At 37.2% G+C, this 25,925-nt stretch overlaps 1 protein-coding gene across 11 annotated transcripts in view; it reads left to right on the top strand.

Annotated features, from left to right (window-relative positions):
- TRIP12 (thyroid hormone receptor interactor 12) overlaps positions 1 to 25,925 on the top strand; it is an 81,603-nt gene that overhangs the window by 43,413 nt on the left and 12,265 nt on the right. For 3 of the 11 annotated variants that reach the window (XM_050902729.1, XM_050902726.1, XM_050902722.1), the window contains 29 exons: positions 2,561 to 2,666; positions 3,937 to 4,073; positions 5,034 to 5,117; positions 6,491 to 6,586; positions 7,573 to 7,721; positions 8,049 to 8,084; positions 8,172 to 8,267; positions 8,696 to 8,788; positions 8,920 to 9,081; positions 10,730 to 10,798; positions 10,920 to 11,085; positions 11,682 to 11,799; positions 11,941 to 12,097; positions 12,382 to 12,535; positions 13,080 to 13,308; positions 14,044 to 14,162; positions 14,813 to 15,020; positions 16,107 to 16,207; positions 16,333 to 16,507; positions 16,911 to 17,052; positions 18,003 to 18,194; positions 18,894 to 19,045; positions 20,908 to 21,065; positions 21,527 to 21,600; positions 21,706 to 21,905; positions 22,674 to 22,801; positions 23,081 to 23,232; positions 23,704 to 23,846; positions 25,161 to 25,317. In XM_050902729.1, the coding sequence (XP_050758686.1) occupies positions 2,561 to 2,666; positions 3,937 to 4,073; positions 5,034 to 5,117; positions 6,491 to 6,586; positions 7,573 to 7,721; positions 8,049 to 8,084; positions 8,172 to 8,267; positions 8,696 to 8,788; positions 8,920 to 9,081; positions 10,730 to 10,798; positions 10,920 to 11,085; positions 11,682 to 11,799; positions 11,941 to 12,097; positions 12,382 to 12,535; positions 13,080 to 13,308; positions 14,044 to 14,162; positions 14,813 to 15,020; positions 16,107 to 16,207; positions 16,333 to 16,507; positions 16,911 to 17,052; positions 18,003 to 18,194; positions 18,894 to 19,045; positions 20,908 to 21,065; positions 21,527 to 21,600; positions 21,706 to 21,905; positions 22,674 to 22,801; positions 23,081 to 23,232; positions 23,704 to 23,846; positions 25,161 to 25,317 (3,953 nt within the window). Of the gene's footprint in view, positions 1 to 2,560; positions 2,667 to 3,936; positions 4,074 to 5,033; positions 5,118 to 6,490; positions 6,596 to 7,572; positions 7,722 to 8,048; positions 8,085 to 8,171; positions 8,268 to 8,695; positions 8,789 to 8,919; positions 9,082 to 10,729; positions 10,799 to 10,919; positions 11,086 to 11,681; positions 11,800 to 11,940; positions 12,098 to 12,381; positions 12,536 to 13,079; positions 13,309 to 14,043; positions 14,163 to 14,812; positions 15,021 to 16,106; positions 16,208 to 16,332; positions 16,508 to 16,910; positions 17,053 to 18,002; positions 18,195 to 18,893; positions 19,046 to 20,892; positions 21,066 to 21,526; positions 21,601 to 21,705; positions 21,906 to 22,673; positions 22,802 to 23,080; positions 23,233 to 23,703; positions 23,847 to 25,160; positions 25,318 to 25,925 lie in introns of all 11 variants that reach the window. The other 8 variants (XM_050902725.1, XM_050902718.1, XM_050902719.1 and 5 more) reach the window with 5 other exon arrangements.

Raw genomic sequence — 25,925 nt, 5'->3', positions numbered from 1 at the left:
AGAGATGGCTCAGCTAATTTAATGCCTCTTACAGAAAAGGGCAACCCATTTCACAGCTTCATTGCCCTACTGCTTCATGGTGTCTATGCTCATCTGACCCATGTTAAGCAAGCTCAGCTCACCAAACTGGCAGAATACTACTGGAACAAGAAAGTGTGTATCAGGTGTGCACTTTGTGCATCTTGGGATTGGTTTGGGGACCATAAGACATGAGTGAGTGTACCATACTGTTAAACAACAGTAAGCTGTTAAGCTAGCTCTGCTGTTTTGTGAAACCTTTGCCCTTAGCAGAAATCCTATTTTAATGCAAGTTAAGTCAATCTTACCTCACTTACAGTGGATGTGTGGTGTCTCATTGATAGCCTATTACTAAGCTGATATGAAGTCACTTAATATTTAGGTCTGACTACTTGAAAATGAGTACCCACAGATTTGAAGTAGTAAGTGGCATGCTGACATAAAGAATTAAAATGTATTTGTATATTTTTCCAGTGAACTCTGCTGTAACATGGTGATAAACTTATTCTTCTAAATGTAAAGCGAAAGTACATCTCGCTTAGGATTTCACCATACTGTTATAGGTACCAAGTAGCCTACTTTTCCATATATGTAATATGAACTCAGAGTGGTAAACATATTTTATCTGTGGAGTAATACAGTGCTATAACTAGTGCCAGTTAAAACATGCATTTTGTATTGTAAAATATAACCAGCTATGAGAGGAGTTTTGTTGTATATGTGCACTTCTAGTACTTGAGAAGCTTAGATAGCTATGGTGTGGGATCCTGCTACAACTGTTTCAAACTTTTTGTCTTGTATCTCTATTTTATAACAGTTTTCTTCCCCACTCCCTGCGAGTGTCTTACTGTATGTAAATTGCATTGGAGTCATGTATTTCTGTTGTAGCAACTTAAATTTTTGGTTTGAAAGCGTACGTAGTAAAAAATACCACTGCTTTTTTGAATATTTGAAAAGGTTACATATTTTGTTCTATAGGTACAGACCATCTGAAAATTCAAGTGGCTGGCCTGCTTCAGTTCAGTGCTTGGTGGCTGTTAAATACAGAACTTTGTTTTCTCAAGGTTGCCAAATTTCTTGAGTTAGTAAGCCAGGTGTGTGGTAAATACAGGAATATTGGGTTAACCTTCATCTGGATGGAACTTCGCTGCACACAGCATTGTGTTCCTGGGTCAAATATAGTATAGTGTTTGAAAGGACTGACTATTGACCAGGTCAATAATAGCTTTTCAGATCACTTCCTCTTTTCTGTTAAATATCCAGTCAGAAGCTGCACAGTTGTTTCATCCCTCAGTACCACAACTCAGTATTCCTGTAATGTTTTAGGATTAAGGAAATAGACAGGAGCCAGTTTGATAGGTACTGTGCTCAAAAACATTGCACATTTAAATATGTTTTATTTCTGCTTTGTTGCCAGAAGAGGGAGCAGTGATCTAACTTTCTCATCTTTTCAAAATTATTTACATCTGTTCTAGTAATAGTATGTCTAAATTGAATGTTATGGGGTTTGCTTTTATTTATTTATTGTGGAGGCGGGCGGGACTGAAATGTAAAGCTGGGCCTGATAAGGAATTTTAATTTTTGACACTTTATCAGCCTTCTGGTTTGGAAGCTGTTATGGGATATTTCAGCCTGATAGTAAGCTTGCTCATCATCTGAAAATGTTGTTTTGCATGGGAGTTTTGTGTGCTTAAGATTTACCTGGTTCTGTGGTGGGATATGTCATCAGAACAATGGCTTCATAACCTAGAGCATATTAGTATCAGTTGGGTCAGTCTTCAACAGTGTAAATACTTCTAAGTGAAAAACTTGAGAACTCCTTTTCCAAAGCTGTGAAGATATGCTTGGTTATGTCTCAAGAAAGACCTTATGACAGTGATAGAGGTTGAAGGGATGTAGTTGAAACAGGAACACAAATAATACATACGATAAATCTCAACACTGGCAGTGCTTGAATCCTAGAGGGGAGCATGGTTTTGATTGAAGGCAGTTATTAAGCCATACTAATGTGAATAAAACTGACTAAAAATTATGATTCAGCTGGTGAAGAAGATTAAGTTTATGCTGCACACATTTACTCAGAGGTGGGGGAAAACAGATGCAACCACCACTGCCCTCCTCCCCAATGTAATTTCTTTTTCTGTCTTTAAAGCTAAAGCATCTTCTTTTAAGTGTTTTGAACATCAACATGTAGAAATAATAAAATTGTATCCCATAATGTGATATCTGTTTAGCATGAGAGAGACTTACAAGCTCTTCAATAACTGTAGTGTGTAGGTTAGGAAAATGTGTCTAGGTAACAACTTGGAGTTTAGTATTACTTAACTCAAAATAATGAGTAAAAGTAAATATCTGAACCTTTCTTTTACTGGTATAGCAGTTCAGTGTAAGGTGACTAAAAGCTGATGTGGGCTTATTGTGGTTCTTATGTAGAAGCTGTTCTTCTACATAGAAGTTTCCTGTACACAGAAGTTTCATTTCTTTGTAGAACTGCTGTGTATTTAAAGACTGGTTTACTCTCAATTCTTTACATATTACATAGGTCTAAGAAAATCTACAAAGAAGCGCAGTGAATCACCACCTGCTGAGCTCCCCAGTTTGCGGCGGAGCACACGGCAAAAGACCACGGGCTCCTGTGCTAGCACCAGGTAAAACTTAAGATAATGAAACATGATGACTGCAGTGGGTTGATATTAATGTCATTTTCAGGCATGAAAACTGGCCTTGTCTGTCTCTTACTTTGCTATTGTAGAAGTAGCTGTAGCTTTTCAGGCCTGCTGGGTTACCCTGTACACCAGTGTCATGGATAGCGCATAGAATTTGTCACCATCAGACCTTCAGTAAGTCCCTCAGCTGTGGGCGTGGAGGGAAAGAAACACCCAAGCCAATATCACAAATTTAAGTAATCCTTTCCTTAGGGAGGTGTTTTTTAAAAAGATAGGAAACACAAAGAGAGAGAGTGCTAAACTGCTGTCCGTCATGAATAACAGAATAGATGACCTTTGAAAAATAAAAGACTTTGTGGTACCACACAGGAGTCTGTTTTAATAGTGTACATTGTTAAGCCGACTCAGCTTGTCAGCAGCTGCATCTGAACAATACTATAAATATCTAAGTACTTAATATACTTTCTGGTGCGGGGGAAAATTAGTCCTGAATTAATAATTTTAAACAGCTGGTAGATTAAATGGGAAGGGAGAGTAAATGTGTCCTGTGATGCAAAAAATTTTTGTAGTTGCGTATATTCTGAAGATAAGCTTGTGAAGCCTTAACAAGCTTTATTTTTTTTTTTACACCTAAACTACATTTAGTAGTTCTAGCACAACTTCTTTTCCCTCTTCCATGCCATAAAGAAAACCCTTCTGAAGTCTGATTCTGTTGTCAAGTGTGCATTTGAATTTGACTGTTTACTTTGTAGGCATACATATTTGCAGTGTTGATGACAGTGGTGTTTAAAAAAGCAAATTTAAAAAGGCTCGTGCTCTCAAACTTGTTCTGGCACTGAAAACCAAGTTGAACATCAGAGTTCTCTTTGTGCTTTCAGTAATTCAGAACTTCCTTTAAAGATATTACTCTGTCATCGAACTTCTCAAGTGTGTACTTGATTTGTAAATATCAGTCACTTTAATCTTGCTCATTTTGACTATTATATTTTAGTAGACTGCCTTGTCTTGAAGGGTATAATGTAAGGACCTAGCTGTAATGCGTTAGTATAAACACATCACCACCATGGTGCAGGGCAAGGAGGGTAAAGAAGAGTTGGATAATTTTGTGAAGACGGATTCTTATGTAAATCTGTTAGTTTGTGCAACTTTGTGGTAGTGATCTCCATAAATGTTATGTGGTTTTGAGTAGTCTTACATTAATAAATCTCGTCTTAGTTCATAAGGTCTGAAACTTTGTTTTTTGAATCTTTAGTCGGCGAGGCTCTGGCCTGGGCAAAAGAGGAGCAGCTGAAGCTCGCCGACAGGAGAAGATGGCTGATCCTGACAACAACCAGGATGGAGTTAACTCCTCAGCTGCGCGTACGGATGAGGCTCCCCAGGGAGCTGCAGGTAGGAAGAAATTCCAACTGAAGCATTTTTAGTATAGTTGCTGATGCAAAGAAGTTTGTATTTAAAAAGAATCAAATGGATTAAGTTCTGGGGAGAAATTATTTAAGCTGGTACAGTTGGTAAATAATTCTGGAAGGTTTTTGAGTGAGAGGAACCTTTACTTTTGAATCTGATGTCTTGGATATCTGGTACATGTTTCAGTTATGCTTTTTATAGTCTCCAAACTGTCCAATACAGTAGACTTTGGTTTTCAGGCATCTGCCTTTTTTTTTTAAAATGTAACTTCAGCTGATGCTACATAAATTACTGTACTGCCAACTAAAGAGACACCAAACTGTTCAGAATACAGAAGGCATCCATTTACCTATCAAAGCTCTTTTGTAACTACTTAAAAATATTCTACAAGTTTTCTGTTGAAATTGCAAGCATGTCTCTACTGGAGAAATTTGTAACCAAGTTAAATATTTTTACATACACAGTCCTGTTAAATGGTACTTAATTTTATCATCTGGTCCTAATCAGTAGTGAGTTCAAAGGAGCTTTCCAGCAATTATGCTGGATTGTGGAAAATCTCAAACGTTCTCTGCTTAAAGCTAGCTACATCAGTACAGAAAGTCAAAATTAACAGAAACTAAGTGCAGCATAACACTCAATTAAGAAAAGCATAAATTTACGAAGGATACAGGTAAATTTGTCTGAAAGGTAATTTGATGATCTAGCTGTATCTTTTTTTTTCTCACTGTCTTGTGTTGATATAGCCTCTCTCTTCAGCTTTTGGAAAGTATTAGACCTGTAGACCGGTCTGTTTAAAATGACAATTGTACAGAAATATGATGGTGGCAATGTTAAATGTAGAGCACTCTTCTGATGGTGGACACTTTCCTTGATGGTGAAATTGGTGCGAATTTTGTAGCTTTAAAGGCACTGTAACTTGTGTTAATCTCTATTTTATTTCTTTAGCTTCTAGTTCTGTTGCTGGGGCTGTAGGTATGACAACCTCTGGAGAAAGTGAGTCAGATGATTCTGAGATGGGAAGACTACAAGGTATAAAAGTTGTTATTAATTTACCATTCATTTTTTTGTTTGCAGCCATAAATAGCCATACCTACCCAAATTCTGTATTACATGTAGTGGGAAGGCTGTATTTTGTTTCTCAGTCTGAATATGTTGCTTTGCTTACAGTAGTTCTGAAGTATGGAGTTACAAGCCTTAATTCACTAAAGATGCAGGAATTTGGAAGTAATGTCTGGAGGGGGTGGCATAGTGTCCTTACTCATTTACATGGTGTATAATACACTACTGTTGATGATTTTTCAGGAGGAGGTGGGGGGAGAGAATTGAGAAATCAGTCCTGTTAAGTGTGTAAGCTCAAATATTAAAAGAAGTCTTTGCAAGAATGTTTTCAGTTGACAGGCCAGGTTAGGCCTACTGTTACTCTGCCTGCTTCTGGATAACATTTTTTTGTGCTTGTCATTGATACCCATGTTGCTATAAGCTTTGACCAAACAAAATCTAAATGTTGTTAAAATGCTTGCTTTTGTGCTTGGGCTAAAGGATTCGGGGTCTCAAAACCTGAGAGTACTGACAGGTATAAACTCAGTTTGCATGTCCTGCAACTGTTTTAATGATTTTGCCACTATATTGCAAGGAGTTCCGAGATCATGATCTCCCTTGCAATTGACAGGTTTTGGTTAATCTGGATATTTAATGTGGCAATGAATGCTGTGTCACTACCAGTTCACTTGCTTATAGTCCTCAGTAAGCATAGGTATGCATTAGGAATATTGAGCTAAATTGGTTTTTGGCTATTAATTGTTATTGTATTGACCAGCAGTAGTCATGGTTGCTGCAATAAAAATCAGAATCACCCACTTAGTCTAGCTTAAGTAACACTACCGAACAGTGTTTAAAAACAAAACCAAAAAACCCCCAATATCTAGCAGAGTTCTTCCCTCTCCTGCTCATCAGCAAATAAAGCTGTGAACCTTTTTTTCAGTGTCATTTTTTCAGATTAACAGTGCCATTCAGTTCCTGAAAATGTGAAGATAAGCTTAACCTATTTTATGTAGTATGAGTTCAGATTTGAAATTACAGTCTGGTATATCTGCTATTCTACATCTAGGCTTATAACAATTTAGTAGACCAGATTTCTTCTGTGAAATACATAACTGGAAACTCAGTGGGTGACTTCTTAACAGGCTTTAATGCTCTGATGCATACAAAAATGAGTAATTTGTTTCCTAAAGGTCATCTTTCTGGTGTTTTTTAGAAATCGAGGTAGCTGCAGTCATCTAATCCTAACTCTTCTTAAAGTATCAAAATTCTAGTAGTCTTAAATTATAGCATCATGGAATTTAAGCTTTTAAAAATATATGTAGATGCTTTGACAATGGCTGTTATCCTCTGTTTGCTTTTAGCTCTATTAGAGGCTAGGGGTCTTCCTCCTCACCTGTTTGGCCCTCTTGGTCCTCGGATGTCGCAGCTCTTCCACAGGACAATTGGAAGTGGAGCTAGTAAGCAAAGTTTGTCTAATTTGACTTGATTCTTTCCACTTCCAGACTAGTAGAATTCAGCCAGTAGTAAATTCTGATATTTGTATTAGCTTCATAGTTTAATACAATATTTTACATGTTGGAGATTTGTATGTTATGATAGTGCTAGACTATTGGTCAACAATATTAATTTGCGTGTCTTCCTATAAGGAAGAGAAATTTGCTTTAGCCATATTTCTTTTCTTTTTTGGGGCATCTTAATGTTCCCTTCTAGGTGGGGAAGGGAGGGTTCTTGCCTTTTCACCCCTTCCTTATCTTTTTCTTTTGCATGATGGGCTGCTTAACAAAAGACCTCTCCAACCCCCTTGGGTTTTTTGCTAGTTTTAAACAATGCTTAAGCTAGCTTTAAAACTATTAGTAGATGACAGTTCTAAGGTATGTTGTTTATAGTTTCGAAAGTGTCTTAGGGTTCAGACAGAAAGAATTTTGTTCAGACAGTGTGTCAGTGAGAACATGGGTCCTTTAGACTTGTTCCACCATGTCTGCGTTATGCAGCTGGCTAAGATGCATACCTTCTAGTCCAACTCTGGCTTCCCAGGAGAGCCAAAGGCAGCCTGTTACACTGCCTGCCAAGAAGAGGATGGGGTGTCATGGATACTCCATGTGCTGTATTACCCAGGGGGTGTGTTGAAAAGTCCTTTGCTTTATAAAGGTGGAGTGGTGTGCGTTCTGGCACCTGCTGTAGGTTGGCAAGATGGCTATGGTGAGCAGTGTGGTGGACTCCCTGTGCTGACCAGTCTGCACTGGAAAGACAGCCAAGAGTGAGATTTTGCCTCCCTTTCCTATACCCCCCTTTTTATGACAGGGAAAGGAAGTGAAACTACCAATACAGAGGAAAACAAACTATCTCTGGTCTTCCACTCTGGCAGAAGTATAGCATAACAGTTCCCTTGAACACTTGAGTTTTCTAATGTCTTCTTTCCTAATCTTTTTTTCTGGATATCTAGGTTCTAAAGCCCAACAGCTTTTACAAGGTCTCCAAGCCACTGATGAAAGTCAGCAACTACAGGCAGTGATTGAGATGTGCCAGCTGTTGGTCATGGGAAATGAAGAAACATTAGGAGGATTTCCAGTCAAGAGTGTTGTACCAGCTTTGGTAAAGATTAAATCTCATATTTCTATTGGAGGATATAATACTTCACTCAATATCTTGCTTAAATATTTTTTATTTATATTATATATTAATTATGTGTGTGTGTGTGTATGTATCTGTATATCTCATTATTTGGTTTTGAGGGTGTGTTTTGCTAAGTTTTGATAGTCCTACTAAGTCTTTAATAGCTCAAGAATAGGTAGTGGCTCTTTTGAAACTTACCAACATTCAAAGTCCTGAGTCAAAAGCTACGATACTCATTTGTGCCCTTTTTTATGTTGATATCTAGACACTTTTTACTAAACTAACAATACCTTTTTTAAAAAACAGATAACACTGCTGCAGATGGAGCACAACTTTGACATTGTAAGTGATTTGTAATGTTTAAGAGATTTTTGGAAATACAGAAATGTGTCATCTGAACTTAAAAGCAAATATCTATATATTTAATAGATGAACCATGCATGTCGGGCCTTAACATACATGATGGAGGCACTTCCCAGATCGTCTGCTGTAGTGGTAGATGCAATTCCTGTCTTCTTGGAAAAGGTAAAATGAAATCAAAATGGTGTTGAACTAATCTGAGGGGATTTTATCTTTTGTTTTAACTTTAGGATATACTGTTAAGATAATGGCTTCTTTTCACAGCTTACAACATAATACATAATGCATGAGAAGCTTTTAAAAACAGGTTTACTCTTTGTTCGCACCCTTACTGAAAAGCACTATCTGGTTCACTGAGAACTTTTTGTCTGATTGGTATTGCACAGATACTGTGTAGTTATACAAACTGGTAATTCTCGGAGTAGCTATATAGCTGATCTAGCCTTAAATTGGCTAGCTTGATTACAGCTAGCAGTGGAGCTGTATTAGCATATGTGTTTTAGTACAGGCTAACTGTCCAAGTGTTAATGAAGATCATTATTTTTACAAACTGATTTAGAAATTGATCTACAAGCTTTCTTGTTTTCTTGTAGCTGCAGGTTATTCAGTGCATTGATGTGGCAGAGCAGGCGCTTACAGCCCTGGAGATGTTATCACGCAGGCATAGTAAAGCCATTCTGCAGGCAGTAAGTAAAAAAGAAAGTGCTTTTACCTCTACCAGTTCTATGTCTTGGTGATCTTCTGTGAAGATGAAATAAGAAAACAAGTTTCTATGATTTTAGCAGTACTGAGAGTGAAAATGTTTATTTTATTATAGGGTGGGTTGGCAGACTGTTTGCTGTATCTGGAATTCTTCAGTATAAATGCACAGAGGAATGCACTAGCTATTGCTGCCAACTGCTGCCAGAGTATAACACCTGATGAGTTTCACTTTGTGGCAGACTCTTTGCCACTGCTTACACAAAGGTTAACCCATCAGGTAAGAAGCTATTATCAAATGGAAAGTTTTAGTTTTGACCTGAAAGTAGTATAAAGTTGCCTCCAGATACCTGTTCTTTACCGTGTGTTATTTGCCTTTGCAATGTGATAATTGCCTTAAAGTTTCTATACTGTCAAGTTGTCATATTCTAATGTGCGTGTGGACCTTTTGTTTTTTGTAAACGTGCTATAAGGATTCATGGCACCCCTATTAATTTTGTAAAATGAGATAAATAAGGTACTTTAGCTTAGAGCCTGAATAATAGTGGCTTTGTAGTCCTTGTTGCCCATCAGTAAGAGGAAATCCAGTAGCATTACTGTTCTTTTTTCTTAACAAATGGGTTGCAAGGTTCCCTCCCACTTCAAACTCAGAAAAGCTTCAGTTTCAGGTTTTTGTGGGGTTTTTTCTGATTTGACTTTTTGGGAGGGCTTACGGCTTTTTAAAAAGAAAGTTCCTACTCTTGCACAGTAGTTTGAAGTGATGAGTCCTAAATCATGGGGCCTCTAAGATCTGCCTATCCTGCAATGCTGCTATGCTCATAAATGAGCACTTGCAATGACTATTGCACCGAAAGAGATTTGGACATACTGCTTGGTTGGCAGATCCCTGTTAAAAGGTGAAAAAGGAGAAATTATTTTGTTCCTTAACAAATGCAACTAAATGGAAGCTTCCAGGTAATGTTTTTGTGTATTCTTGTGCTATTCTTAATTTTGCCAATATCTTCTTGCTGAGAGACCACTTGAATCTTTGAGGCAGCTTCACAGAAGTCAAATGTCAGCTTTAGATGGTGCTTTGGAAACAGGAAGCACCATTCTCAGCAGTAGTAGGGACAAGTACTGACTCCTGCTCTCTGAAGAGAAGCTACAGCCCACAAAAGTAAGATTTCAAGAAATTTTGAAGTGGAATTTTTATGGGGGAAAAAAAAAATCTTGAGTTAGCTCTTAATAGAATAGTTGAGGTTGGAAGGGACCTCTGAAGCAGGGGGTTAGGACTAGACAGTTAAGCAAGTTCAACTAGAGCAGATTGCCCAGGACCATTTCCAGCTGATTTTTTTATTTATTTATTTTTTTTTTTTTAAATACCTCCAAGGATGGAGACTTAACCTCTCTGGGCAGCCTCTTCCAGTGTTCAACCCTTACAGTAAAAATGTTTTATTATGCTCAGATGAACTTTTTGAGTGTTTCAATGAACTTTTAACTAGAGGTATTTTTAGAGCAATCTTTACTATCTTGGTGTCTTTAGATTTGCTGTCTTGGCTGCACTGCATGATACAAAAAGCAGGCTTCACTACTGCTTATTATCTGTATCTCCTGTTGCTTTGGCTTTGTAGCTCTCTTCCCTTTTGTTTCCTCCTTGTAGAATCCAAAAAGGATATTATAGATACATTTATTCAGCTCTAAAGGTCCCTAAAGGTATTTGTGTTGCAAGTGTGAGGTGTTTCCAAGGGAATATGCAGGAGCACAGCCATATCAGGAGGTCAGTTTAGACTGTATCAATGAATTTAAAATTCAGAGCGGTAATATTCTGTAAAATGTGATTTGACTGGCCTTTTTGGAGAAATTTTATGAATGCCTCAAAATGACAGGATAATCTAATGCCAGTTAAAATATTTTAATTCAAACAAATACTTAACTTTTTTTTATAACAGGACAAAAAGTCTGTTGAAAGCACTTGTCTCTGTTTTGCACGGCTAGTGGACAACTTCCAGCATGAGGAGGTAAGGGTGTGGTTTTTTGGGGGGTGGATTTTTGTTCCCTTCTTCCTTCCCTCAGTTTCTCCTAAGGGCTTACCTTTCAAAGTCAGACTAATGTTTTCAATTTTGCTGTTCCCTCCTGAAGAACTTGCTCCAGCAGGTTGCTTCCAAGGACTTGTTAACGAATATCCAGCAACTCTTGGTAGTGACGCCTCCTATCCTGAGCTCAGGAATGTTCATCATGGTGGTGCGCATGTTTTCCTTAATGTGCTCCAATTGCCCAACGCTTGCAGTCCAACTTATGAAGCAAAGTGAGTTCTTACTCTTTCATATTCTGTGGGACCTATTTAAGTTAATGCCTACAGTCAATATGGAACTCTGTGCACTTTATTATATAAATATTGTGTTCTTTTTATTTTCTTTCTCACACAAGTTACACTCATTCCAACACAAGTTGAGTAATTCTTTTTGTAGTCTTTATCAGGTGGGGAAAACGTGATTTAAGGACTTTTTCTAAGGGAAAACATTAAGAAAAGTAACTGCTATTTAGCTGTCTTAGTTCTCACCTGTTTTCTTCTTTTAATCTTGTAAATTTTGACTTGTCACTTCAACTGCCCTGTATGTTCCCCTGTTTTTTTTTCTGTGCCCTGTCTATTGAGTGATATTTCCCCCCTAGGTGTCCCTTAAAGGAGGGGGGGAAAAAAAACCCAACCCCAAAACCCAAAAAACCCACAAACCCCAGACCTGAGAACAAACACATTTCTTACAACATTCAAAGAGATGGCTTTTGTCTTACTGTCTACTGTCTGTTTGCTTTGGGCAGTGACTGTGTCTTCTGCGTAGCGTCCAACACAAAATGGAGTCCATATTCTAATATAGGCAATCTCATGAATAATGATTTTTATAGATATTGCAGAAACACTTCACTTCCTCCTTTGTGGAGCCTCAAATGGGAGCTGTCAAGAACAAATTGACCTTGTTCCACGAAGTCCTCAAGAACTTTATGAGCTTACTTCTCTTATCTGGTAAGTAATGCAGCCCTAGGTTTTGGGTGTGGTTGGTATGTTAAAATCCCTAACTTCTCTAAAACGAAGGCATATAGTTTGCAGCTTAGATGGACTTTATTGTATACTTCTAGTAAAATACTGTTTTAATGTTCTTTACAGTGAACTGATGCCTTGCCTGCCAAAAGAGGGAATCTTTGCTGTTGATACTATGCTGAAGAAAGGAAATGCGCAAAACACAGATGGTGCAATATGGCAATGGCGAGATGACAGGGGTCTCTGGCATCCCTATAACAGGATTGATAGTCGAATAATAGAGGTAGTAATTCCACATGTTTGTGTGGTGATGTTTTTTAAATATGCGTGCAGTTGTATAGGGATTGAGTTCTTTCTCTATGGGTTTGAAAATATCAGCCTTGTTCTTTCTGAGTAAGAAACACGAGTTTCCTTTGGTATTCAGTAATGGGTGAACTGCTTAATTGCTGTTCATACTGTATTTCTGTCAGTCATTGTTTTTCCTACTGTGGTGACCCTCTCCCCACCTTTTATATAGCTTCTTATTTGTTAGGGATTTCTTAACTTTAAACTCTTCCTTGTTTTTAGGCAGCTCATCAGGTTGGTGAGGATGAGATAAGCCTGTCTACACTTGGGCGTGTCTATACTATTGATTTTAACTCTATGCAGCAAATAAATGAGGATACTGGAACAGCACGTGCCATTCAGCGAAAACCAAACCCTTTAGCCAATACAAACACTAGTAAGTACAGCTTAGGAGACACCTGGTAACTCTAGCTATGGCTAATTTATGGTGGGTTATGCGACAGTGTACTGCTTAGCTAATATATTTCTTATGGTTTCTGTGGAACATCAAAGTATTTTGATTTACATGAATGAAGACAGCTTTACAACAAAACTCAAACTGTTGAAATGTGTTGTTTTTAACATGTAAAGTCTTTTCCTGGGAACTGAAAATGCATTAAATTGGGGGGGAAGCTGGGAGTGTTCCTGGCTTGGGATTTTGTGAAACAGTTTTGTTCATACAGCTCTTTTATTTAACAAAGACTATGTGAGGACTTCTTACTATCGTACAGAAATATATAAGAAAACTGAAAAAAAAAAAATTTGAGTCCTTGAAAGAGGAGGATTTGTACCTACATTCTTGCTATTCGTTTGACTTCTGGTTCTTAAATTACATCTTTTCAATTCAAGAGCTAAACTAATTCAGCTTTAAAGAAAGACAATAATCATCAGAGTAGAGATGCAAAGAACTATGCAGTGATTTGTTGCGCAATTTCTCACAGGTGGACATTCAGAATTGAAGAAGGATGATGCTCGAGCACAACTAATGAAAGAGGACCCAGAACTGGCAAAATCCTTTATCAAAACATTGTTTGGTGTTCTTTATGAAGTATATAGTTCTTCAGCTGGACCTGCTGTTAGACACAAGTGCCTTAGAGCAATTCTTAGGATAATTTATTTTGCTGATGCTGAACTTCTGAAGGATGTGCTGAAAAACCATGCTGTTTCAAGGTGCGTTCACTAACCATTGTGAATGAAACTAATTTTGAGCTTACAACTCAAATTTGTGATGACTTTTTTGAATCATCTTTTTCAGAGGAAAATTGTACTTTTAAATTCTTACTTATTTTCCAAAAGCTGAGGCTGCCAGCTCTTCAGGAATTTTTTTGTATCTTTAGATTTTGCAGTAGGTGCCAACTCTAGGTGTTCTTATTAGAAACTTAGATTACCTACGTGGCTGTGTGTACTAGTAATGTCTAATATTACAATTTACTGTTTTCCTGATTTCTAAAACTTGCCTATAAACTCTTCTGAGGGCAAGATGACTTTTGAGGTAATACAGTGTGAACAATAACAGACTCTCATGGCATTCAACTGGTAAGTTCTATTCATGAAACCTCTCCTACGTGTTATACCATAAAGTTAGGGGTCTAGATAAAAGGAAGCAATTAGAAAATAAACTGACTAGTTTTTCAAAGGCAGTACCAAGTTCCATAATACCATGTCCTTTAAAGGAAGAAAACTCTCTCTTTTCCTTTATGCCACATGTTAAAACTTGGTAAAAGTGATTTAGGCAGGAAGAGGACTTTTTCAGTCCTTTTGTAGCTTTTACAAAAGCACAATGAAACTTGTTTGCTTTCAGTCTCCAGTACTGTGTATGCAAGATGAACTAGCTTGATTTTTAAAAAAAAAAAAAGGGCAAAAAATGAAAAGACAAACCTAATGCTAATAAATTATCTGTTTTAGTCATATTGCCTCCATGCTGTCAAGTCAAGACCTTAAGATAGTAGTTGGAGCCCTGCAGATGGCAGAGATTTTAATGCAAAAGCTACCTGACATTTTTAGTGTTTACTTCAGAAGAGAAGGTAAATCTTGCTTGCTTTTTTTTTCTCTTCACCTCCTTATTTAGTATTTTAAAAGCATGTGTGTGTGGAGAATCCATATCCTTTACCCCCCGCTCCATCCCCCCAAGCTGTAAAAATTTAATCTTGTTCCTGAATAATAAAGGCAAACCCATGCAAGCTATCCTCATATGACTAGGGAGGAGCTGACCAAGACTCTGGAGGAGACAAGCTTGTTTTTATTGAATCTGAAACAAGTTTGTACAGGCTTACTAGATGGTAGTGAACTTATATTTAGGCTGAAGATGGCTTGCTGAAATTACATGGGTAGTCTTACTGGACAGAACTGATGAATCTTTGACAGGAAGTCTTTGTTCTAATCCACTAGGGATTTTTGAGTTTCTTTCACAACTGTTTGTGCTGCTGTCTTTTTTTTTTTTTTTTTTTAATTAAACTATGTAGGTTAACTTTTTGAAGAAAGGATTGAACTGTTTTTAAAACTTAGTATCAGTGGGTGGGGTGAGCCAGTGCTGCTATAGTCAAAACAGAGGTTTGAATAACAGCCTTTGACCTTTTTAAACACCTTTGTCCCTGCCGCTGCTCCCTCCCCCGCCCCCCGAAACCCCCCCACAACAAAATCAACCCACCAAACAAAGATTTCTTCTTTTGTGAAGGGGTGATGCACCAAGTGAAAAACTTAGCAGAGTCTGAGGCTTTGCTAACAAGCCCACCAAAAGTATGCACTAATGGATCAGGAATGCTGGGTACCACTACAACAATAAGTACTGGAACAGCCACTGCTGCCAGTAATGCAGCTGCAGATTTGGGCTCCCCCAGCTTACAACACAGCCGGGAGGATTCTTTGGATCTGAGCCCACAGGGGTAAGTGCACTTTTTGTTGTGAAGAAACAATCTGTTGGGATGTGTGTGTGGGGGTTTTTGTTTGTTTTGTTTTGTTTTTTTTAAAGTCTTGACTGACATGGGCTGCTACAGTATCATCTGCATTTTGCTGTGGTATTTTCCTCTAAGAAACTCAAATGGAGTGGTGTTAAAGCTATCAATGGGTAGTTTTGATTCATTTTATATGAAATGTTTAAAAAAAAAAAAAAAAACTAGTGACCTGATAGTTATGATGTAATGATATGAAGCAATCTGCTGTTTTGGGGGGAGGCTGGAGAATGCCAAGAGCAACAGCTGTAGTCTCATGTAGCTCTTGAGGACAGAGTGATTCTTTCAGAGAAAGGATAGCTATGATGCATGGTTCCTTTCTGCTAGAGACTGGAGGGAAAAAAGTCATCCTTCAGTTATTTTGTTGGAATGCAACCATTTTGAACACTTGTGGCATTAAAATCTCCTGTAGGAATAAATTATTTTAGTGTTACACAGTTTGCCTTTATTTTAAAGGTGAAATGTTTGTCTTAATGTATTGGCATAATAAGAGGAAACTCACTTTAAACCAGAACTGAAATATGTGAACTTGGGAAATGTGGGGCTTGGTGAGTAGAAACTCCATAAATTGTTGAAAAAGTGTTTTCTGGGCTTTAATAGGGGAGGCAGGTCAAATATCCAGTGTCTTTTGGTGTTTTTTCAGTAGAGATTTGTGGATTTGTCTTTTTTAAGTGTATTCAAATGAATAACCAGATGGTTACACAAATAAAAACATGGGAATTATGAGAAACCTTTATTTAGTGGCACTTATGGCTGTATTTGGCTGCCCATAGTAGAAAGGTAACAGCAGGCAAACCCCCTCTTTCTGGATGGAGCAGTCACTTTGTCCTTCCAATTAAAACAGAGTTGAGGCCCCTTCTCCCAGAGCTCGTTCTTCCCTTGTGCCCTCCTTGTTATGGGATGGAACCTTTTTTTTAATTCTTGAGGAAATAGCTGGCAGATGCATCTTAAACTGAGGGATTGATATGCGTAAGAATATGGTGGATGGAAACATGTTGCTTTATTTCTAAATTTGGACAGACGACTGAGCGACGTTCTAAAGAGAAAAAGACTGCCAAAACGAGGGCCAAGGAGACCAAAATACTCTCCTCCAAGAGATGATGACAAAGTAGACAATCAAGGTAAATCATTCTTAAAATGTGATACTCTATCTCCTTTTAAATTTAAAAGTAAGCTTATAAGCTGTCAAAAGTGCTAGCTATAATAAACCTGTTGATTCGCTTAATTTTGTCTTTGCTTCCTCCAGCTAAAAGCCCTACAACTACTCAATCTCCTAAATCTTCTTTCTTGGCAAGTTTAAATCCTAAAACATGGGGAAGATTGAGCACACAGTCCAACAGTAATAATATTGAACCAGCACGAACAGCAGGAGTAAGTGGTCTTGCAAGGGCTGCTTCCAAGGATACCATTTCCAATAACAGGTACACACAAAAAATCAAAATACTTGTAATATGGTGTTGACTTTGAGGTGCAGCTACTTTCTTATGATAAGCCATCAGGTGATTAAGTAGCACCTATCGAAGAAGTTTGAGCTTAACCACTGTTAAAATAACTCTGGAAGAAGATTCAAGAAATTAAGGTAGAGAAAATAACCTCTTAATAGTTTAAAGTAGCATGCTGGGGAAAAATTGGAGAATTGGGAAAAATGGTGCAAGAAGTAATCTATAGAGAATAGATCTTTACTGTGTTGGAGTAAGAGGGAAGGGTTTTTGTCTGTGACTGCTGTTTAACATGGGAAAATGATACTCTGGCTATGTTTACTTGTAATACTGGAGTATGCAAACGCTAAATGTGGCCGAATGCCTTTTGTGTGCTTCTTTACAGAGAAAAAATTAAGGGCTGGATTAAGGAGCAAGCCCATAAATTTGTAGAACGTTATTTTAGTTCTGAAAACATGGATGGAAGCAATCCTGCACTAAATGTATTACAGAGACTTTGCACTGCAACTGAACAACTCAACCTCCAGGTTAGAAATGGCAAAGTTACTTGAAGTGGGCGTGGGAATGGAAGCAGAAGTAGTATTTAGGAGGAAGCTAGAGGAAAGCTGATCACTTTAGACAGTATGGCCAATATTTTAAGCATAGTTTTTGCTATCTTAAATGATGATACAGTGTTTCTTAACTTGCGGTCATTTGCTTGGGATTTTTTTTTTTAGAATTAGTGTATAAGCTTCTGACACATACCATTTATGGTAAATGACTAGTAGGAACAAGGATATTCTTGATTCCTAGCAATGTGTCACTTACATAGCATTTTATTTCAAACTTAAAAATTCTACGGTTAAGTGTTAGGGATTGACTTTATACCTAAAGAACGCAGTTTGTAATAAGAACTTTGGGGGTGGGGGGAGGACAAGAGGGAAGTAGCATTTTGTTGAAAGGATAGACGAAATTGGTCTGAATCTACTAGCATCTCAAGAACTTGAGCCTTGCTTCTCAGACAGTTGTGATCCTTGATAGATGGTCTAAACCTGTAACTTCTGAAGTAGCTAGACAGCTGAGTTACGTTCTGTGCTTTGATCTAAGCAATCATTAAAATATGAAACTTACCCTCCTCTTCTCCCATACAGATGTCATATAAAATATATACCAATCTGAGTTTGGTTTGGTTTTGTTTTGTTTTTAATTCTGTTTGGAGCTCATCTTTATGTTGCATAAGACAGAAACGGGACCTTGCATTTCTCTTAAAACAGGGAAAATGTAGATGTTGCCTGTAGTGTTTCCTCTTGAATAGAAAAATTGCTTATCCTCAGATTATTTGCACTGTCATTGCTTGTATTGAGTTGTTATACAGTCCAGACTTTCCCTTCCCCCCCCCCCCCCCCTCTTTAGAGCTGTTCCATGCAGTAGGAGGAAGAATAGTATTTCTTAAGCCCTTAATACCTTGGTAGTAAAATACTACCTTCATATTTTTCAGGTGGATGGTGGAACAGAGTGCCTTGTAGAAATCCGTAGCATTGTCTCGGAGTCTGACGTCTCCTCATTTGAAATCCAGCATAGTGGGTTTGTTAAACAACTGCTGCTTTATTTGACATCTAAAAGTGAGAAGGATGCTGTAAGCAGGGATATCAGATTGAAAAGATTTCTTCATGTATTTTTTTCTTCTCCAGTAAGTTTTTCTTGTTTATTGTTTTGTGTTTCTTAATTGTCTTTCTCTCAAATTGTACTTATCTGACCATCTGAGAGGTCCAGCAATGACCTTGACTTAAAGATGGAGTACGGAAGGAATGTTTTGTTTATGCCTAAACTGTATAACACTACAATTTTCATATGGTTCTAAGTCTTTACAGGTCATAAACTTTTTAGAATACCCTGTAATTACGGAAAATTGGGAAAAAAAAATCTAAAATGGCGAATTGTCTGAGTCTTGAAGAACTTAAAAGTTGTTTCTGACTTTTAGGAAGTTGATATGGAAAGAGTTTGGATAGTAATCTTATCACTTGCTCTCTTTAGTCCTAAACACTGCAAGAAACTAGATTGTCATGTTTTTAAAGGAAGAAATTTGAAGTGGAAGAGAGGAAAGTAGATAACTACAGCTTCCATGAAGCTTATTGCTCATGGTTAAAGGTGAATGCTTAAAATCTGTAGGGCTATTCAATTGAAACGAGGAGATAAAAGTGCGTTCTTTGAAACAGGTCTTTCATAAACTTGTTATGTGTCATCTAGTCACCCTGATACTGATGCTACTTTAAGTGAGAGCAGTGATTCTTAATTTCTTTTTTTTTTTTTCCTGAAAACAACTTGTGGTATAAATTGTTTAAGATGGATTAATTCAAGCACATAACTAAAAGACTGGAATATGTTTCAGCTTCCTGGAGAAGAACCCCTTGGAAGATTAGAGCCATTAGAAAATGCACCTTTGTTGGCGTTAGTCCATAAAATGAACAACTGCCTCAGTCAGATGGAGCAGTTTCCTGTCAAAGTGCATGACTTCCCTAGTGGAAATGGAACAGGGAGCAGGTAAGGATTAATGCTCAGGTAACAGTTTTGTTGGAAGCTTTTGTTTTCCAAAACTTGCTTCAATGCTAAAAGTTCCAAGAGATAATGGAAACTTCTGACCCTATTAAAGACAAAAGCAATTACACAGTCAGCTTTTTTATTCAGTGGGAGATTGAATATTTAACCAAATGTTTGCTTACCATCTTGAAACTTCTCTCACGTGATTGGGCGTGGATGTGTAATTTTAAATGCAATCTCTAAGCTTTCAAAACTCAGATGTCTTCCTTGTCCCAATGTAACAAACACTGGAAAGAAATAATCTGTTTATTGCTGAGACACTGATATTTTTTTAGTGAGGTAATTAAGCTGCTGAGAGTTTGTATTACAAACTCTTTAAACTTTGTTATTCACATAGGTTCTGTTCTCTAGGATGGTAATGGATTGAGTGATAACTGTTGGCTGTCAACATAGTTTAAAATAACTGTAGACCTGCCCTGTGTCTTAAGATGATTAAATTTGGAATCCAACTTGTTATCTGCATTTTAAGTAACAAATTTGAGTGACTTAAGACCTATTTCTACAATTTCTTTTCTGTACTTTTAAGTACAGTAGTGTTGTAGTGTTGGTTTAACACTACTTTTCATTCAGTGTATAGCAGTTAAGTAAGTCTATTTCCGTGGAAGTTGCATATGTTTTGAAAGTATTTTGTGGTGCTGGCTAAAAGCTCAATTTGATTATAGACATATTCTTGTGACTATGTAGAAATTAGGAGGAGAGGAGCATTGAAAATGAATTTTTGGAAACTATTCTTTAAAGTTTGGAATGCCAAAAATCTTCTCTCAGGTAGTAGGATAGTGTGGATTTTTTTGTCACTAGTTGTGACACAACATCCATTATAGTAGATGTATTAGAGCCTCACACTACAGCGTTAATTTAACTTACATTGAAATTCAGTACTTGTTTTTTGTGAAACTAATAAAATCCATGGGAATGAATGCAATAAACAGATTTCTGATACTTGAAGGAATTAATTGTCTTGATACTGGCTTTTGCAAGTAGTATGTGCTCTGTAATCTTACAACACTTCCTAATATGCACTATTTCTGTAAAAAGTGGGATAACTACAAAAGTTGTAAAGCTGCTAATTATAGAAGCAAAATTCTCCTATTCTTTTTGATAGAAAATTAAACGTGGGAAGTCAGACTACTGCAGCATTGTTTGACTGCTAGTCTTACTGTGGATTATGTCAATGAGGATTTTGAGGCATTAAGATTTAGTAGTCTTTCAGTAGCACCTGGAAATAGAAGCAGCCCAAGATAAGAGGTTTGTGTATAAAAATGGCTAGCTTGAGTATTGATAGTTTGGTGAGATGGAACGTGTATATAAACTGTACTTGGCAAGAAAAAACAGAGGAGCTTTCAGGTTGTCTCTTTAGGTCCTTATTAAAAAACATATGAATGGATACTTGCATTTTCCACCCCCGATTCTGATCCTTATTGCACAGCATGTAAACACAGCTCTAAATCTCATGTGGCATCAGCTGACCACTGAACAACTTCAGACCTCAGAGATGGTCAGTATAGGCCATATTGTAATCAGACCTCAGACTGGACTTTCTCTTAATCCACATAGCTTCCATTGGAAATCAGATTTTGTCCAACTTGGACTCTGGTGTTCTTGTAGAATAAAATTTTTAATGTGTTTATCCAAATCTTAATAGCTTATTTTTAGAGAAATAGGCTGAGAAATAATACTCTGAACAAGTGAATTTGTAAATGCATGTAAAAGCCTATTTTAATGTATTTTTTTAATGCAATTATGGTTATTGGATTCTTTGTGTAGCAACTTTTTTCACAAATTATTTTGAGTTTTTCTCTTAACAGAGGATCCCAAGCTTTAAAATTCTTCAATACACATCAATTAAAATGCCAACTGCAAAGACATCCAGACTGTGCTAATGTGAAACAGTGGAAAGGTGGACCTGTGAAGATTGATCCTCTGGCTTTGGTACAAGCCATTGAAAGATACCTTGTAGTTAGAGGTATATATATATATTATACAGTCACATGTGTTTTGCTTCTTGGGATAGTCACTACTGTCAGTAGTGTAGAGTCCGTAAAAACCTTTGAGGATTATACTCAAGACAAACGGGAGGTACCTATAAATGTATCTTGCTCACAGGAGAGGAGACTAAGGCTGCAGAGAATCTTCCCTTTTCTGGGACAAACTTTTTCCTGTTGTGAACAGTTCCGTCTAAATACTAACAGAGGTATAATCTAGTTGACTGTCAGATTGGGGTTAAACCACGACACTGTAACTTGGCATTTTTGATGCCAGATGTTGATACTGAAGTTTGTTCTGACACGTATGAGCCTTACTTTTTTTAACTGGTGTATTTTGGAACTGTTTTAAACAGTGGAGTTTATAAAAGTCAGAGTACAAAAGCATTGCTACATTTCCTGTAAAAACAAATGAGGATGTCTTTCTCCTCTCTTGCCTCAGGCTATGGAAGAGTTAGAGAAGACGATGAGGATAGTGATGATGATGGGTCAGATGAAGAAATAGATGAATCTTTGGTAAGCTTTTGCTCTGGGGGTAAGGGGAGGGAACAGTGTGGGGAGAGGCTTAAAGGAAAGCTAGCAACAAGTTTCCTAACTTGTGGGGTTTTTTGTTTTGTTCAGGCTGCTCAATTCTTAAATTCAGGGAATGTGAGACATAGACTGCAATTTTACATTGGAGATCACTTGCTGCCGTACAATATGACTGTGTATCAAGCAGTTAGGCAGTACAGTTTGCAAGCTGAGGAGGAGAGGGAGTCTACAGATGATGAAAGCAACCCATTAGGAAGAGCTGGGATTTGGACAAAAACGCATACCATCTGGTAAGTTGGCTAGAGAAATCAGGGGACAACTTCTTTCAGTTTCCTAGATGTATCTACATAAAGAAAATTGGAACATAGCTGTCTTCCCCCTGCCGCCGCCCCCTCCCACCCCCAACCTGTGAAGCTTTGAATTTCCTGATGTGCTTGAGATACTTAAATCTTAGTAAGAATGTGTTGTTAGCAACTGATGTTCTTTCTAGCTCATGAGCAAAGCTGATGAACAAGAAATGGGGAATGTTAAATGACACCTGCTGGATGGAGGGAAATCAGTATTAAGTAACTAACCACAGACAGTAGAGAATGTGTCTGCAGTCTACAAATAACAGTCAACTTCATACTGGTTTTCATAGTTGATTGCTGTGCAGGTGTATGTATTCTCTAGCCATACTTTGCAAGGAGCAGCATTGACCTATGACTATGCCAAACACTTTAACATTCAGGAGTGTCTTTTTCCTTCTAATATTTAAGTGTTATTCAAAAGCAAAAAAACCCCCAAAAACACAACACACTTTCTTTTTGTCTATACCTTCTGCTTCTCTTCCAGTTCATGGAACCAGAGTGTCCCCATTTTTTCTCCCCCATGACAAACTTTGCTTCCGAGGGCCCAGCTTCAAAGGCTGATCATATCCAAATGCATTGTCTTTCTGCTTTTAACTGTCATTCAAGTAAAATTCTGGTAATCAAAGAACTAACACTTTTATAACTGCTTTTGTTTCCATGTAAGTTAGTATTTCACAAACATGTTTTTGACTTTCAATTACTTTTTAGGTACAAACCTGTGCGAGAGGATGAAGATGGTAATAAGGACTGTGTTGGTGGTAAAAGAGGAAGAGCACAAACTGCTCCCACGAAAACTTCCCCCAGAAATTCTAAAAAGCACGATGAATTGTGGCATGGTGAGTGTGTTGCCTTGCTAATATGTTAGATTTGTGAAATTTCTGAAAGGATGGGGAGGAAGAGTGTTTAGAGACACCATAGTGTTTCTTTTAAAGCAAACATAGTGTAAGAAAAGTGAGCCTATATTAATGTGTGTATTAAAACTAAAAATAAGATACTTACTGAATTGTCTAACTAAACTGTTGTAGTTAAGTGAACGCCATGATTAATACTACCTAGGCTCCTAATAATTAAATCTTGGGAAGACTTCTAATTGATAACATTTTTTTTCCTACTAGATGGTGTATGCCCTTCGGTATTAAATCCTCTAGAAGTTTACCTCATATCTTCCCCACCTGAAAACATAACATTTGAAGATCCCTCATTAGATGTTATTCTTCTTTTGAGAGTTCTACATGCTATCAGTCGATACTGGTATTACTTGTATGATGTGAGTAGAGCACTTTTTTTAAATCACTTTCATACTTGATACAGACAGCTCTGTCCTGAAACACCTTAAAATAGCCTTCTTCCCCTGCCCGCTGCCCCCCACCAAGACAGAATAATACAAATACTATCATCTTCCCCTACCTATTTCTCTAACTTCTGGTAAGATGAAGGCTACAAATTCTTACAGTGGATCATATTTCCTCTGTAGTGTGTTAAACACATTTTCCATGCTTTTTCCTTCCTTAAGTTCAAAGAGCAACACTATTCCTGAAAAGAAAATGAATAGTAAAAATCTACTCAGTCTTTCTTTCATGGCTTAGACTCTGTATGACCAAAGTGACAAAGTTGGTTGTTGTTTTTTTTTTTTTCTTGTGATAAGCAAAATAGAAGCATAAAAACCCCTCTAAACAAAGGCTTGGTATTTCTTCCAGCATTTCTTTAACTAGAAGTACATTGTTTTTATTTAATGCAGAATGCAATCTGCAAGGAGATAATTCCAACCTCAGAGTTTATCAACAGTAAACTGACAGCAAAAGCAAACAGGCAGCTTCAGGATCCTTTGGTAATTATGACAGGAAACATACCAACTTGGCTGACAGAACTTGGAAAAACATGGTATGAATGACTTACTGTATAGTATTTCTAATTTGAGTTCAGTAGGCCTCTTGGCTGGGCAGCCCAGGTGCATCATATGTTGCAAGGCTTTTGAAAGTGCTGGGGGAGAGTAAAATGTAGTCACAGAAGTCTTGCTGAGTTACATAGTAATACTTGGATGAACGTTTACACCTATATTGCATAGTTTAAACCAAATACGGAGGGATGGACTAGCTGCAAAGTTTGGACCACTTCTTACAGGAGTTTCTGAGCAATTTGAAGTTTTCTCATTGAAATAATAGTACTTGATTATTCAGGTCATTTTTTTTTCTCCTGTTAAACTGCTTAATAGCATTTTTGTCTTACCACTACATTAATCTTAGCATATTCAGTATGGTACGAAGGAAAATATTTTTATAATTACTGATAAAATATTATAAATATTTTTATAAAGCTATATTCGTAGTACTTTGTATGATCTTGATACAGAGTATAAGCTGTAAAACTCTTGCACTTGAAAGAATGAGAGATCAGAGTTGACATTCTTGGATTTTTCAAGCACGTTAATTGAAGCAATATTCGTGACAATTGACTGGAAATACGTACTCTAGACAAACTATCTGGTTTTTCATTTTTAAAATAAGATCTCTAAATTTCTTCATAAACATTCCAGATAACAAATGATGAGTATGAATGTATATTCTTATACAAACATCTGTAGCAGTATTTGTTCTGTAAAACTGCCTTTTCACTTAAATGTCAATGGAGGACTACACTGTTAATGTACACATGCCTTCAAGAATAGTAGAACTGATAAATTAAAATAAGAAGTTTCTCTGGTAGTCTTTCACAGATCATTTAAAGTGTTGGTGTTTTTTTTTTTTAAATGGTGGAAGGTAGAATGCTGGTGCTGCTGGAGGCAGGTGTGTCTCCCCCCCCCAAATACGGGAGCTTGAGCCACCTTAAAATCTTTGATCTAAGTTAGATTTGCTAATTGTAAAACAGGTGTGAAAAAGTAAAAGAATATTTATTTTCTGATATAAACTTTGCATAGCCAAGGTATTCAAGTGTTTTGAGTTATTTTTCTGGAAGAGTTAGAAGTTTCTGGAACTTTCTGTGGTTCCTTATATTAAATTCCATCCCTAGACTCTTGCTCATAAGCATTGTAACTAAAACTGACATGTGTTCTGGAAGGCTTCCTTTGGAGGCTGCTTTCACCACAGTGTTTAATAAAGCACTAATTTCAGGCATACTACATTTCTATTGTGTTTTAAACTAAACTATAGTCATAAATGCTAGTTGGAACCCAGCTAACTAATCCAATGCTCTTTACAGCCCATTTTTCTTTCCATTTGATACCCGTCAAATGCTGTTTTATGTAACTGCTTTTGATCGTGATCGAGCCATGCAAAGACTACTGGATACTAATCCAGAAATCAATCAATCAGATTCTCAGGATAGCAGAGTGGCACCACGACTGGACAGGAAAAAAGTAGGTATATCTTGTTCAAAAATGGAATAAACGGTCTGTTTATTTTTATATTGTCTTTAAGAATATCATTGTGAGCAAGATTTATTTGTAAAACTTCAGGTTTTGGTAGTATACTGATGAAGGGGAGGTTTGTTTTTATTCATTTAAAAGCCCCCGAGTAGAAAGCACAATGTCTTCTAGGTTAGGTGTGTGCCACTAGGTGGCAGAAGGGGCTAGAGTATGCTACACTGCTTTCTCACATCCTGCTTAGTTTGGAATTGGCGCCTTGACCTAATTTCTGAAACTATACTCCGGGAATGAACTTTAAGTTTTAGATTACATTAGTGATATTTCCATATATTAGCTTGTAAACCTCTGTTTTGCTTTATGTAGAATTTCAGAAGAATTCAAGTAATAGGATTTAGACCCTTAAGTGTTACATGAATAAGCAAAAACATTTTCCTTGTATTCTGGGAGAGTATTAAACCTCCTGTCACAACATAAGCTGTGACTGTTTTAAATTGAGGGAGTCTTGGGTGTCTGCCTTGAGTCTGGAGAGATGTTATCTTAAACTAAGATCTGCTGTATAGTGTAAATCTGCTATATGGTCTTGAATACCTCTGAGGAAA

The sequence above is a fragment of the Gymnogyps californianus genome, chromosome 10 (genome assembly GCF_018139145.2).
Source record: "Gymnogyps californianus isolate 813 chromosome 10, ASM1813914v2, whole genome shotgun sequence".
NCBI classification, from domain to species: Eukaryota; Metazoa; Chordata; class Aves; order Accipitriformes; family Cathartidae; genus Gymnogyps; species Gymnogyps californianus.
Note: the sequence above shows the minus strand (reverse complement) of the source record. Positions and strands in the feature narration are given on the sequence as shown.